Source organism: Aureobasidium namibiae (genome assembly GCF_000721765.1).
Source record: "Aureobasidium namibiae CBS 147.97 unplaced genomic scaffold scaffold_2, whole genome shotgun sequence".
Lineage (NCBI taxonomy): Eukaryota > Fungi > Ascomycota > Dothideomycetes > Dothideales > Saccotheciaceae > Aureobasidium > Aureobasidium namibiae.
The window spans coordinates 2,050,726-2,064,358 of record NW_013581207.1 but is presented as its reverse complement, the minus strand read 5'-3'; the positions used below and the strand labels follow the sequence as shown (position 1 = coordinate 2,064,358).

At 52.4% G+C, this 13,633-nt stretch overlaps 6 protein-coding genes across 6 annotated transcripts; 3 read left to right on the top strand and 3 right to left on the bottom strand.

Moving 5' to 3' along the window:
* Nucleotides 1-26: 26 nt before the first annotated feature.
* On the bottom strand, nucleotides 27-2,144 carry M436DRAFT_60965 (nuclear protein localization protein 4; the record flags this gene model as incomplete). Its single annotated transcript, XM_013575650.1, has 4 exons — nucleotides 27-184; nucleotides 301-376; nucleotides 426-1,890; nucleotides 1,939-2,144. The coding sequence occupies 4 exons, from the start codon at nucleotides 2,142-2,144 to the stop codon at nucleotides 27-29; spliced, it is 1,905 nt and encodes a 634-aa protein (XP_013431104.1).
* A 318-nt stretch (nucleotides 2,145-2,462) lies between these two features.
* Nucleotides 2,463-3,230, top strand: M436DRAFT_70085 (pre protein translocase subunit Sec66; the record flags this gene model as incomplete). Its single annotated transcript, XM_013575798.1, has 2 exons — nucleotides 2,463-2,885; nucleotides 2,943-3,230. 2 exons carry the CDS (start codon nucleotides 2,463-2,465, stop codon nucleotides 3,228-3,230), a joined length of 711 nt encoding a protein of 236 aa, XP_013431252.1.
* Nucleotides 3,231-3,580: 350 nt separating this feature from the next.
* M436DRAFT_37683 (uncharacterized protein) lies at nucleotides 3,581-4,802 on the bottom strand (the record flags this gene model as incomplete). The annotated part of the gene is made up of 2 exons (XM_013575226.1): nucleotides 3,581-4,335; nucleotides 4,388-4,802. 2 exons carry the CDS (start codon nucleotides 4,800-4,802, stop codon nucleotides 3,581-3,583), a joined length of 1,170 nt encoding a protein of 389 aa, XP_013430680.1.
* A 323-nt stretch (nucleotides 4,803-5,125) lies between these two features.
* Nucleotides 5,126-6,195, top strand: M436DRAFT_60962 (uncharacterized protein; the record flags this gene model as incomplete). The annotated part of the gene is made up of 2 exons (XM_013575649.1): nucleotides 5,126-5,542; nucleotides 5,590-6,195. The coding sequence occupies 2 exons, from the start codon at nucleotides 5,126-5,128 to the stop codon at nucleotides 6,193-6,195; spliced, it is 1,023 nt and encodes a 340-aa protein (XP_013431103.1).
* A 455-nt stretch (nucleotides 6,196-6,650) lies between these two features.
* M436DRAFT_78919 (uncharacterized protein) lies at nucleotides 6,651-9,755 on the bottom strand (the record flags this gene model as incomplete). Its single annotated transcript, XM_013576001.1, has 3 exons — nucleotides 6,651-8,552; nucleotides 8,777-9,618; nucleotides 9,668-9,755. The coding sequence occupies 3 exons, from the start codon at nucleotides 9,753-9,755 to the stop codon at nucleotides 6,651-6,653; spliced, it is 2,832 nt and encodes a 943-aa protein (XP_013431455.1).
* Nucleotides 9,756-10,136: 381 nt separating this feature from the next.
* On the top strand, nucleotides 10,137-13,408 carry M436DRAFT_70081 (N-acetyltransferase-like protein; the record flags this gene model as incomplete). The annotated part of the gene is made up of 2 exons (XM_013575797.1): nucleotides 10,137-10,153; nucleotides 10,210-13,408. 2 exons carry the CDS (start codon nucleotides 10,137-10,139, stop codon nucleotides 13,406-13,408), a joined length of 3,216 nt encoding a protein of 1,071 aa, XP_013431251.1.
* Between the last annotated feature and the right edge of the window lie 225 nt (nucleotides 13,409-13,633).

Here is a 13,633-nt window from a genome sequence, read left to right as displayed (position 1 = left end):
CCTCTTTGTTGTTCTTTCTCGGCTCTTCACCTCGAGCCATTGAGGCCGATGTTCTTGACTCTTTTGGCGAGCTGTTCTCCGTCGCTGCCGTAGCCTGACCCTGCACCGCTGCCGGACCACTCGTTCTGTCTCTTTGGTCGACGGTCGCCGCTCAGCTCAACGATAGTCAGCAGGGACTTCCAGCCTATTTACGATCGCACGCACCCAAACGTCAGCCAATCTCTTCCTCTTCATGAAAAAGCAAAATACGTATCCAAGAACATTATCACATGTCAAGGATAGTCTGCAGGGTAGCCCAACCTGGTGTTTGCTGCAATGCTGCACCGAGGCTGGTGTCCTTCTGTGTTGCCACTTGACAGAGTAGACGAAACTCATCCTATATACCGTTAGCTTGTTTGCCGTATCTAACACTCGTTGCCACATACCTCGCTGAGAACGCCCATAGTATGTACGAAACATAATGCGTGGAAGTCCGAAATCTTCTGGGCTCCGTCGGTGGTGTCAAGTCTAGCCACCTTGCTCAAGAAGCTCCTGAGGGCTCTGTGCTCCTGAGATTGGCCAATCATCTCTCTGTTCTCCACAACGAATCCCTCCTCGCTCGTGAACAGAGGTTTGGCTTCCAGTGGGAAACCATGAGTGAGCGTGACCAATAGATAATCGACTGGGAATGAGGGCTTGGCGTTTTCTTGCACGTTCGCTCCATGCTCGTTGATACGGCGGTAGAAGACTTCTGGGATGTAGCGTGTGCGACCTAATCCATTTTCTCCGTCTTCGTCGCGAACTAGCATGACAGTCGGATCCGCAGAGGGTTCGATGATGTCAGCTCGTGTCATCTCCACAGCAGAGTCGGATGCTTGATAGGCTTGGACGGCAATTTGATCTTCGTCGTCACCAGTAATGACGCATGTGACAAAGTTGGATCCGAAAGAACCCGTTTCACTCCATCTCGAAGGGCGCGGATACTTGGCTTGATATCTCGAAGCAAACATAATCTCCAGGGACGACATGTAGTAAGAGTCGTTATGGCGTTTGCACACAACGGTTCCATCGCCCTTGCCAGCGTCGATCAGGTCAGTGTAGATGACACCAACCCTCTGGAGGCCGCAGAGAGAGGCTACTTTGTCAATCTCATTTTCGTTTGCCCACTCGTTAAGTGTCACACCATCAAGCTCGTCAACTTGAGGAGGCTCGTAGATAGCCTCGATCACGGCCTTTGTTCCAAGGGGAATCTCAGAGTAAGGTTCGTAGCGGCCGTACATGAAACCAATTCTCTGGGCAGCCGAGTTTCGCCAGAAGTCCAGGATCTTGTTGATGATTGCAGGTGATGAAAACTCGACGTGATCGACCATGCGGTAGGGCTGAGGTTGGAGGGTGATGGCACTGGGCTGACACTTTGTGCAGATACCTGCAGGGAAAGGCTTGTGACCAGAGGGACAGCTCGGATTTACGCGGTAGTAGGGTTCGGTGAGTGGGGGCATCCAAGAACTTCCCGACTCATACTTGTTCTTTCCTTGGTTCATTTTGCGGAGGTATGCATGGTACGAGAGATGCTTGATCTTTTTCTCAGCCAGATAACCAGCATCGTATGGCTCGATGGGCTGACAGTGGTCGCACATGCCATTGGGGCCGTGTCTGCACATTCTGGTATCGCGAGGTCTCTTGATCTTGCCATTTTCCTTGTCCAGAGCGTCATCGATCGGTAATTGCTTGACTGTATCCCAGGGGTTGTCGACGCGTGTCTGGGCTGTCAGATTTGGGATGGCGATGGTGGTGGTGTCCTGAGCAGTGACTTCCTTTCCGTTAAGTCTGTAGGCGTTGGATGGAGGGGGTGGTTGGGTTTCAGTCGGGGCTTGGCCTTCGGTGAACTCGACGAAGATTTGAGCACCGTTACTAGAGATGATCAGTAGTGGTTCGCGTCGAAGTAGCAGCAGTACATACGCAAGGCCGAGTTTCTGAACGGTGACGCCCTTGAGGCTCTCGAGAGACCGTGATTGGCCACCTCGTTGTGGACTTATGGAAACAGACGAAGGAAGAGTGTCGGGAGAGAGCTTTTCGACGACTTGAGGAAGTAGAGATGCGAGGTCGGTCGAGGGCTCGACGGTGAGGCGAAACTGGCCAATACGACTTGAAAAGCGCAAGATCATGATGGGCAATGTGCTTGTCAGGATCGAGTCTGAGTGTAGGAGGGGCAAAGGAGGGCGATGAGGAGAGGGGCAGGTATTATGGCAGTTGCGAGAGCTGCAGTCAGTGAAAGCGGACTGGCCAAGTTGTTCGAGGAAGTGATGGAAGGTGCTCTCGGAGTCTATTGTTGCATGTCGCACGGGTTGCAGCTTCCTTACATGACGTGAGACAGCGCGGGGCTAAATTTTATGTCCGTCTCGAACACGTCGCAGTCTCTCCAAAGTGCAAGCGCGCATCAACCGATCCTCAAGAATCTCCGTCCAATACAAACTTTCGCAACCATGGTTGACTGGGTCGGCCTCCTGATCCCCCTGGCATATCTGTCCATCCTCATCGGTTCTCTCGCCACCTTTAGCTCTCTATACCGCCGTCGCAAGGCCCAAAAGGCCGCCAATCTTGCTCCATGGTTCCCTCCTCATCTGCAACGTAACATCTACCTGTCGCTCCTACATATCGATCCTCAGGACCCCTCATCTACCCCCGAAGGCTCCGACAAGTCATTGAGCCAGGTTCCTGACAGCATCATTCGTGCTGCTCTCTTGCGCCGCGCCGTCGAAGACATCCACCGCATTATCCAGGTCCGCAACGCAAAGCCCGCTCTCCAGACCCTACTACAAAGGGGAAGCGTGGGAGATGAGCTATGGCAGCGCTTCCAAATAGCCGAGCAGGAGATTGAGGAGGAGGTCAAAGATGTTGTTTCCGAGGTATCGTTTATCCGACAATACCTCCTTCCCGCGTATCCAAACTGACTTTGACTCCAGGCCAACGCCCTCGTACCAAATTGGGGCCAGATCATCTTCCAATCAGCCAACGAAATCGCCAACAACCAACTGGCCAAGCAGCGCATGGAGGATATCCAATCCAAGCTGCCCGAGGAGAAGGCATGGTGGGACAAGAGAAAGCAAGGAATCCAGTCTTCGTTCATGAAGGAGCTCGACGATGAAGCTGCAGGCAGCAGAAAGGGCTCTGTGACCTCGAGCGCCGGTCAAACCGAAGATGCTGTCTTGGTCGAGACACCAGGCAGCGCAAAGAAGAAGAGCAACAAATAGACGACCGTTCCGTCTTTGTGCTGGGTCGCGATCAAATTTCAAGATATCCATTGTTCACGTTCGAGGAGCTTTTTCAATTCGTCAAACGGCTTGCCTCGATGATCAGAGAGCAAAAATTCATGCACGTATTAGGAGTTTGTTTCTAGGAGCTGAAGGCTTTAGTAGGTGCGGAGAGAATGAGTTGAGGAGAGAAAGAATCAAATGCATGCTACGTCTTCACGACGATGCGGATATCAATGTATAGCCCGAAAAACGATGTAACCGCTCATAGACGCCCTGCTGTTTAAAAACGCAAATCCATAAAATCAGACGCCATGTCATGCTTTTTCCGCAAAAGTCGTATCGTTTCGTCAGTCGCCGCCCTTCGGTGACTGTCTCCGCTGTTTGATGGTCCTGGGAGTCGCGTTCACGACAGAGAAATGGCTAGCCTTGGGATCGTAGAAAGCTTGCACGTCTAGTGTCAAGATAGATCTGCTGCCCTTGAGCTGAATCAATCCCTGAACGACAAAACTTCCTCTCGGTGGCTCCATCTTCTTGGGCATTTTTCCCTGTGCCAATGTGGCGAGGAAGATGTGTTGGGCTATCGGCATTTCTATGCTCGAAGGGGCTTGGGGAACCTTGAGTGCCCATGGGAGCAGCGATGAAGCACTGGCCTGGGATTTGTCTGCTTCTGGCGTTCCAGCACCCGTTTGTGTTTTTGCCTGCTCGGCCTGCTGGGCTTGTTGAGCCTGCAGCAGTTGCAGTAGTTGTGTGTATTTGGCGTCTTGGCTGCCAGGCGTGGAGTCGACTTCCCAGCCCAGCAACTGTTTCAGGCGATGATATTGAAAGCCAAGAAGCACCTTACCGCTGTTGTAGGCACCGTTAAAAGCAGCTGTTGGCCATAGGGTGCGATTGATCCGGTGTTGCTGTTGGGCATCGATGCGTTGGATGCCATATGAGACGTAGTCGTCGCCAATCTCGATGCCAGCACGTGCGTATTCCTGAGGAGGGCCATCTGGAAAGATGATGTCGAGCCAACATTGACCAACCTTGGTGTCGCGACCGAGCTGCTTAACGAAAGCCGGGTGTTTCTGAGCGGTGTCGTAGACTATTTTGACCAGTTCGGCTAACAAGGGATTAGCGTTTGTGAAATCGAGAGCACGACAAGGGATGATTACATTGAATCTTCTTGTGGCGAGCCTTGTCTTTTGAGACCTTGACAAACTCTTGCCACTCAGGGTCGGAGCCTTTGTAAAAGGAGCGAGGCAATTTTTTGGCCCAAGTCAGAGGGATGAAGAATACAGGCTCATCGTCCTCGGCCTCTTCCTCCTCTTCTTGTTCCTCCCCTTCCTGTATCTCAATCTCGATCTCGGGAAAAAAGTACCAGACGTAGCCAACAAGACATGATGTGTAGAGGAAAAAGGTGGCGATGCGAAGAGGGGTGAACAGCGGCGGTGGCTGGAAGCTGACCGTGTGGGATCTGGCAGGGTCGGTGGGCCGGGCGAGACGGCGAAGATGGGCGGTGGTGCTAAGCGGGCGGTAAAGAGTCGAGGGACGTGCTAATGGTCTGAACTTCGGGGCGGCGCGAAACATTTGGACAGAGCAAGGGAAGAGATGGAGCGAACAGAGACGGCTGCCGCGACGGCGCAAGTTTGGATTCCAGGATACCTAATGATGAATGACGATGAGTGTTCAGGCGTTGGCTCAAGGGAAGGCGCGCGGAGGGCGGAGAACGGGGAAGAGTGCTGCCAAGGCGCCGACTGACGTTCCATCATAGGGAAACCTCCCAAGACTCGTCGGTAGATACCCAGCCTTAGACAGCTAATCGACCAAAATCACAACCAGCAAGCATGAGACTGGCTCCGTGTTTCTTGCTGCCCGCCGCAGCTGCTGCTGCTGCACAGGCCTCGTATGGCATGCTCTACGTCTACGACCACCAGGCCAACAACGCCGTCGGCCAGCCCATGGTGAGCCTCAAGGCCGACGCCGCCCGTCTGGTCATCGCCTCGCGACTGGGCCTCGATCAACACCATTCCCTCCAAGGACAGTCTGAATCTGCTCTGGAGGAGATTGATCGTCTTTCTGGACAGTCATCTTTCCTTTCGTCAACCGATGCCTCTGTCGCCTTGATCCTGTCGACCGCCGACCAACAGGGCGTTCCCTTTGTTCCCACCGACTCCATCCAGATCAAGGAATGTCCCGATCTCAACTCTGCTGAGAAGTTGCTCACCGACCTCGCACATCAGTCCGGCATTGACTCGTTGGCCGACGTTGAACGATCCACCGTCTCCTCCGAGACTGGCCCAGCCTTCAGAATCGCCAAAGATAGCCTGGTACTTACATTCTCGAAACTGTTCGCACCTTTAGCTAACAGAAACAGGAATTTGCCGATGCTGTCAAGACCCTGATCACCCAGTACAACACTGTCCTCGTTCTCACCGTCCCTAAGGCGACCTCGAAGAACACATTCGGCTCTTACGATGGTCTTGCTCACCAAAAGCGCTACGTCAAGGAGGCCCCTCTGATCACCGAAACCACAAAGACCGCTCCTCACCTCAAGGCCACTTTGACCCCTGACGCCAAGTCAAACAAGACCTACAACCAGACCGCTCCCCTCAGAGGCATCCTCCCTGGCTGCTTCGCCTCTCTGTCCGCCTGCGAATCCATGACCCGCAACTGCACTGGTCACGGCTCTTGCACCTTGAAGTATACCGACAAGGATGCCGGCGACTTGGGTGGCAAGTGCTACTCATGCGCCTGCAAAGCTGAGGTTCGCACAAATGCCGATGGCACCAAGAAGACCACCAACTGGGGCGGCCCTGCTTGCCAGAAGAAGGATATCGTCATGCCTTTCTGGCTCATCAGCTCTTTCTCCGTCTTTATGATGTTCACTGTCAGCTGGGGAATTGGTCTGCTCTACACCATGGGTAGCCAAGAGCTTCCCAGCGTCATCGGTGCTGGCGTTTCTGGCCCTGTCAGAAAGTAGATTTGTCTCCACCCCTTCACCTCCCTATCCTCCACATTATCTCATCCAAATTCTTGTCGCGAACCTCATGTAGATATATACCAATTTGATGTTTTGTCATGTTCAAAATTTGGAAAGTTTGTGGTGAGCTGACGTGACATTGAGACGTCCTTAATGCTGATGAAGCTTTGGAGGCTAGGGCGACCCTGACCGTATATCGACAACGATAAAACACAACGAATGTTCTATGAATACCACTCCAGCACCAGGGGATCATCAATAACTGGCCGCAATGTGGCTCTAGGTCGGGATTCAGGAGATGCTAGTCTATGTGGGCGGAGAAAACACGTTTAGTAGAATTGTTGAGCCCGTCGACCAAAGACCACCCTGTATCCCGACTGATCAAGGGTGTCATTCACCACCTTGAACAAACGTTTGTGCAGGCAGAACAACAAAACAGGGCTGCGTTTGTACAACTACGTATGCTTATCACCATAATACATCTTGCCATCATCCACCCACTTCCTCCCAATCTTCTCCGCCTCCTCAACCCCCAACCCCAACTCCTCTCTTTTATCATCTGTGATCCTCCCCCACTCAAGCAACAGCCTAAACATGTAAATCTCCATATCTTCTTTCCTCAATACCTTATTCGACCACTCCCTACCAGCCTCTGCAATATACTGTCCTTGCTTGTCATGGGCAGGCAGCATGATCTGTCTGCCTTGCACCTTGGCTTCAAGTCCCATGAAGTATACCAAAGTAGCCCAGAAACCATGGCCTCGGAGATCAAGAGGTACGAAGTGGAGCCAGGGCGTTAGTCTGTCGTCCCACCATTCGCGGAACAGAGCTGCTTTGAAAGGCAAACTGTGCGATTGCAAGAATGGGATGAAGCGGCCGGAGAACGCGGCACCGTCGAGGTCGAGTAGATAGCGATAAGACCAGTGAGTTTGGAAGTCAGTGGGTGAGGCCATGGGCGCGAAATGGCGATCTTGATCTTCGCAGTCGATGCCGCCGCAGCGGATGATGTGTTCCACGAGCTTCACGTCCACGGAGACGTGCTTGGCGAGCTCGGAGGCGGGTACGTCCACATAAGCAAGTTGCTTGCGCTTCTTGGCGAAAGGATAAGGAAGAAGAACTGGCTGTGGTGATAGACTGGAGGCGATGTTGTTGGCTAGGTTCAGGAAGCGCTGACGGCTCATACCCTTCCATACGCCCGTGTTGGAAGAGACACCTTCGGAAGTGCCACCGCGCCAGAAGAGTGTTCGCATCTTCTCGTCCCACGGCAAGTCTTGATGTTCGTCGTTGGGATCATATTTGGCTTTGTCCATATAATTCCATGCAGATGGATACATAATGTCGTTATAGCCATGAACTTTGGACTGTGAGAACACAGGATATAGCTCGTGAGTCGCTTTGAAGGCGGCGGGTGAGAGGTAGAAGCCATGCAGAGTTGCTATGTCAGGTTGATGGCAGATGTTCGCACTCTTGGTCCAGTTGGACAGATATGCTCCCAGCGAGTGTGGAGCCGCGCATGATGTACATAGAGTCCTGGTGTCCCAGTGCAACGAGGTACGTGCGGCAGAGCTTGGTGGACAGCCAGCCATTCCAAACTCATTGAACGTCTTCTGCCACGACATCTCTCGGAACGGCGTGATGCCACTAGATTCCTCAGGTATGGGCTTCCAAGTGTCTCCACGCTTTCCACTGAACGAGTTTCGTGTGCTCTTGCTGAGATCGCCGTTACCCTTGGCGGCCTTCTTTCTTGCTTGTATATCCTCATACGGCACAGCGACACGGCACTCATCATTCAAGTTGAAGCCCAAGTCCATGTCCGGTAAGAACTCGCTGAAGTGACTGATCATGTCGACGATACCATCGAGCATCCATCTGTGGGTCGCCATCGCATATGGACTAATCTCAGCTTTGCCTTTACGTATGCTGATTCCAGCAACATCGTTCCAAGGGTTAGATGTAGTGTGCCATGTCCTTTCTCTGACCTCCGATGGATCCAGTGTCCAGAAGGGTAACAAGTCTTCGTGAATCTTATCAAATTCATCAATGATTAAAGAGTTACGGCCGATCGCGTATCGGTACCATTCGTGAAAATTTGGTGGAGGGTTCCTGCCGTGACGATACTGATACCCAATCACGGCAGCTGTGAGGTTTGCGCTTGAATATGCACGTCCAGTATAAACTTTGTGGCGATCGCCGGCTTCGTGTATGAGGAGATCGATAGGGTGATATGCGACATGTGTGATATGACCAAGCCAGATCAGGAAGCGAATAATAAAGAGCACAACCATGAGCCCGATAAGGAGAATTGGCGTCTCAGAAAACATTGCGTTTTTCTTGCGACGGTGGTCTTCTGAGACCACCTGAGTATGTATGAGCGCAACGAAAGCGATCACGAGGCCGAAGAAAGACAACAGAGACAATGTGTCATTATCAGGTGGAAACGCTGGTACAGTATGCCAGGACCAACTGACAGTTATCGAACACGATGCGACGAATATGAGAACAGAGACAGCTGACATTGCACCGGAGTAGAAAATCTGAACATCTTAGCATTTTTGTGACCTCTGAATGCGCTAGGACTTACGGTAATGCATGTAGATACTGCTGCGATACAAGACAATATGGCTAGTTTGACCACTCGCCAGATGAAGCCACGGGGTATCTCAAGTACCCAAAATCTATCCTCGGGAACGGCAAGGAACCAAATTACACCCCATATGCCAATGGCCGAGGCAGAAAGAAGACAAGCCCATCCGGTAATGCTCAACGATCTGGCAGGAGAGATTTTGCCGGTATTAGGGTAGGAACGTATCAATGCGTCCAAGCAGAAAAAAATACAGAAGTCGAGAATCAAAGCTAGGCGCTGAATCGTAATCATTTTATCGTGAGTCGCAGGAGTGCAGATGTATGAAGAAGAGTGGCTGTCGCTCCCATGCAGAATACTAGCGCTCGAAAGAGCGAACACAGTGGTGATGATGATATAGCGAAAGCGATTGGTGGACCAGGTGTACTCCAGCAGTTCGTACATACTCAGGTCAGAGTTGTTTTCTGGAGAAGAGAATTTGTGTCTGCGATAGATGCAAAAGTCGACGATAGCGAGCCCCAGGGGAATAAACTCAGTGTAAGCAGGACCAATACACTGGACATCTCTGACAAGACGTCTAATAGTCTCAGCGCGCGCGCATATCAGGAGTGCCAAGAGCACAAAAGCGAGTCGCATCTTGCGCAGACTAGTGTGAGAAGCATGAATATGGTTTAGGCTGGGCGATGCAGGCGAACGTGGCGAGATGGAAGCATCGGTATTGGATTCCTCGAGAGGTAGCTCGTCATAGGCGGAAGTGGAATTTTTGACAAGGTATCGCGATAGGGCCAGTAGAGAAGCACCAATACTGGCAAGGATCAGGCCGACGACATGCAGGGTCCGTCCTAGTGAGGGTAAGTTGTGTGTAGAAATATCAAAGTGATTGTGTATTACCATATGCGAAGACTTGGGCCGAGTTCAAGGCCAGAAGACATGAGGAGATTGTCAAGGCAATCAAGGCGTAGGGTCCCAGCGAGTCCATTGCGATGCAGAGTCTCGGATGTTCCTTCTCCTATTGGTGTCCAAGATGTTGTAGCAGATCAGAATGTGCAGGCGCATACATGATGAGGGGCTGAGTATGTAGGATAGGGCTACGCGATACAGATCCAGCACCTAGATGGGCGATATAGACATAGTAGAGGCAATGCTATGTGGAACACGACGGCCTCTTGGTCGCAAGTCGTCAACGAACAAAACATGCGGGCACGCGCCACAGCCGTGCAAAAGTCTGGGGCTGGACGCTTAAATCCGCGAAGCTCCGAGATTCTGACATTTTCCTCCAAGGCGCCTTTGGAAGCCATCTTTTTCTTCTGCAGCAGCATTCCAGCGTATTTGATTCAGCGACTCGAGTCGCAGCTTCAACATGGGCAAGAAGGCCATGTATGATTATCTCACGACCTTTTTCCTCCACTGCCACTCTTGCTAACCTACCATAGCGACTCGCGCATTCCAGCCCTCATCCGCAATGCTGCCCAGGAACACAAGCGCGGCTTCTTCGTAGTCGTCGGCGATCGCCAAAAGGATGTCATCGTCAACCTGCACTATATCCTCCAGACTGCCAACCTCAAGGCAAACAAGTCCGTCCTTTGGGCTTACAAGAACAAGCTGCTAGGCTTCACCAGCCATCGCAAGAAGAGAGAACAAAAGATCAAGAAAGAGATCAAGCGCGGAATCCGTGATGTCGACAACGAGGACCCCTTCGAGCTGTTTGTCTCGACCCAGAACATCCGCTATGTCTACTACAAGGAGACGGAGAAGATTCTGGGAAACACCTACGGCATGTGCATCCTGCAGGACTTCGAGGCCATCACTCCCAACCTTCTCGCCCGTACCATCGAAACCGTTGAAGGAGGAGGTCTTGTCGTTATGCTACTCAAGGGTATGAGCAGTTTGAAGCAGCTTTACACACTCTCTATGGATATCCACTCTCGCTACCGTACAGAGGCCCATGGTGATGTTGTCGCTCGCTTCAACGAGCGCTTCATTCTGTCTCTCGGAAGCTGTGACTCGTGTCTGGTCATCGATGATGAGATGAACGTTCTGCCCATTTCTGGAGGAAAGACTATCCAGCAGTTGCCTCCCCCGGACCCGGAAGAGCAGGGTCAAACTCCCGCTGCCAGGGAGCTCGCAACCATCAAGGAGAGTCTTGCCGACACTCAGCCCGTCGGATCTCTGGTTACCCTGGCCCGTACTGTCGACCAAGCAAAGGCCTTGCTTACATTCGTGGACGCCATCGCCGAGAAGACTCTGCAAAGTACCGTCACCTTGACTGCTGCTCGTGGTCGTGGTAAGTCGGCCGCATTGGGTGTTGCCATCGCTGCCGCTGTCGCCCACGGTTACAGCAACATCTTCATCACTTCGCCCAGCCCCGAAAACTTGAAGACTTTGTTCGAATTCGTCTTCAAGGGTTTCGATGCCTTGGGTTACCTCGATCACGTCGACTACACCATCATCCAATCTACTAACCCCGACTTCAACAAGGCCATTGTCAGAGTCAACATCCACCGTCAACACAAGCAGACCATTCAGTACATTCAGCCTCAGGACGCCTACACTCTTGGTCAAGCAGAACTTCTGGTCATCGATGAAGCTGCCGCAATTCCTCTGCCTCTGGTTAGAAAACTCATGGGCCCTTACCTGGTCTTCATGGCCTCAACTATCAACGGTTATGAAGGTACTGGTCGTTCGCTGTCGCTCAAGCTGATCCAGCAACTCCGTGAGCAGTCTCGCGGAGGCTCCAAAACCAGTGACGAGCAGGTCGCTGATCGTTCCACCGGAAGATCCGCCAAGGATGAAAATCAGGTCGCTACTGCTGGTCGTTCCCTACGCGAAATCACACTTTCGGAGCCTATTCGTTATGCTCAGGGAGATTCTGTCGAGAAATGGATGAACCGCCTTCTCTGTCTCGACGCTACTCTTCCTCGAGCATCAACCACTCGTGGCTGCCCTCATCCCGACCAGTGCCAGCTTCTCTCCGTCAACAGAGATACTCTGTTCTCCTTCCACCCCGTTTCGGAAAAGTTCCTCCAGCAGATGATGGCACTCTACGTTGCTTCACACTACAAGAACACCCCCAACGACCTACAGCTCATGTCCGATGCTCCTGCTCACCAGCTGTTCGTACTTGTGCCTCCGGTAGAAGAGGGCAGCAACCGTCTTCCTGAGCCTCTGTGTGTCATTCAGCTGGCTCTGGAAGGTCAAATCAGCAGAGAGAGCGTGATCAACAGCTTGAGTCGTGGCCAAAGAGCAGGAGGTGACTTGATCCCCTGGTTGGTCAGCCAACAGTTCCAGGACGAAGATTTTGCTGGACTTTCTGGAGCACGTGTTGTTCGTATTGCCACACATCCCGACTACATGAACATGGGCTACGGTAAGAAGGCTCTCGAGCTCCTGACCGATTTCTTCGAGGGCAAATTCACTTCCTTGTCTGAGGATGATGGACAAGCTGAAGCAGGAAGCGAGGGTATGGTGCGTGTCACAGATGCCGAACTCGAGAATGCAAGCTTGTTGCAAGATAACGTGAAGGTCCGCGACATCTCGACTATGCCTCCACTCTTCGCCCGTCTCTCTGAGCGCAAACCTACCCGTCTGGATTACATGGGTGTTTCATACGGTCTGACCTCACCGCTGCACAAGTTCTGGAAGCGCGCAAACTACGTGCCCGTTTACCTCCGCCAAACTGCCAACGACCTGACTGGCGAACACACCTGTGTCATGCTGAGAACACTCGATAGCGCTTCCTCCTCGGATCCTGCATGGCTCGGAGCATACGCTAAGGACTTCCACCGCAGATTCCTTAGTCTTTCATCTTATCAATTCCGCAAGTTCACCAGTGTGCAGGCTTTGAGTCTTGACGAGGCTGCCAACGCTGGAATCAAGCTCGACAGTAGCGTACAACCCAAGCCCCTCACCAAGGGTGAGTTGGACGATTTGTTCAGCCCCTTCGATCTCAAGCGTCTGGACAGCTACGCAAACAACATGCTGGATTACCACGTCATCCTTGATCTGCTGCCCAAGATCGCCGAGTTGTTCTTCACCGGCCGTATCAAGGGCGAAGAGGCTGTCAAGTTGAGCGGTGTGCAACAAGCTCTGCTCTACGCTATCGGTCTGCAACGCAAGACTCTTGAGGATCTCGAAAAGGAACTCGGTTTGGGCAGCAGCCAGCTGCTTGCCATGTTCGTCAAGGTGATGCGCAAGATGTCGACGCACTTCCGTGGCCTTGTTGAAGGAGCCGTTGCAGAGACCATGCCGAAGGGCATCGGTGGTGGTAACACTGAGGCCGACAAGATTGATGGCGAGGAGGAACAAAGATTTGCACCTCTGCAGCAAACTCTGGAGGATGACCTTGCTGAGGCTGGCGACGAGTACATGGCCGCCGAGAAGGAACGCGCTCGTGCTATGATCGACGCACTTCCTCTGGACAAGTACGCCATCGCCAACGGTGAGGCCGACTGGGACGAAGCCGAAAAACAGATTCAGAAGTCAGGAGGTCGCAGCGGTAAGAGCACAACGGTCAGCGTCAAGTCAAAGAATGCATCGAGCAAGCGCAAGGCCGGCGAAGCTCTTGAAGAGGCACAAAAGGAGGCAGCCAACTTCGAAGGCAAGAAGAGCAAGAAGGGCAAGAGTTCGAGGTAAAGTGGTGGTGGTCTGAATGATTTGCATAGAGGATGGAGTTAAGGGTGTACAAAGCCATGGGGAAGGGAAATATCCATTCTGTATTCGATATGTGTTTAGCAAATGTCATAATCCAACATTTCAAGAGGCGATGACCATGCGAGCTTAGTGTGACGAGTGACGGACATGCCATTGTTTGTCCGTTCGTCCTCGGACTTTTGAAAGCGCATCTCCGTTGCTGCGAAC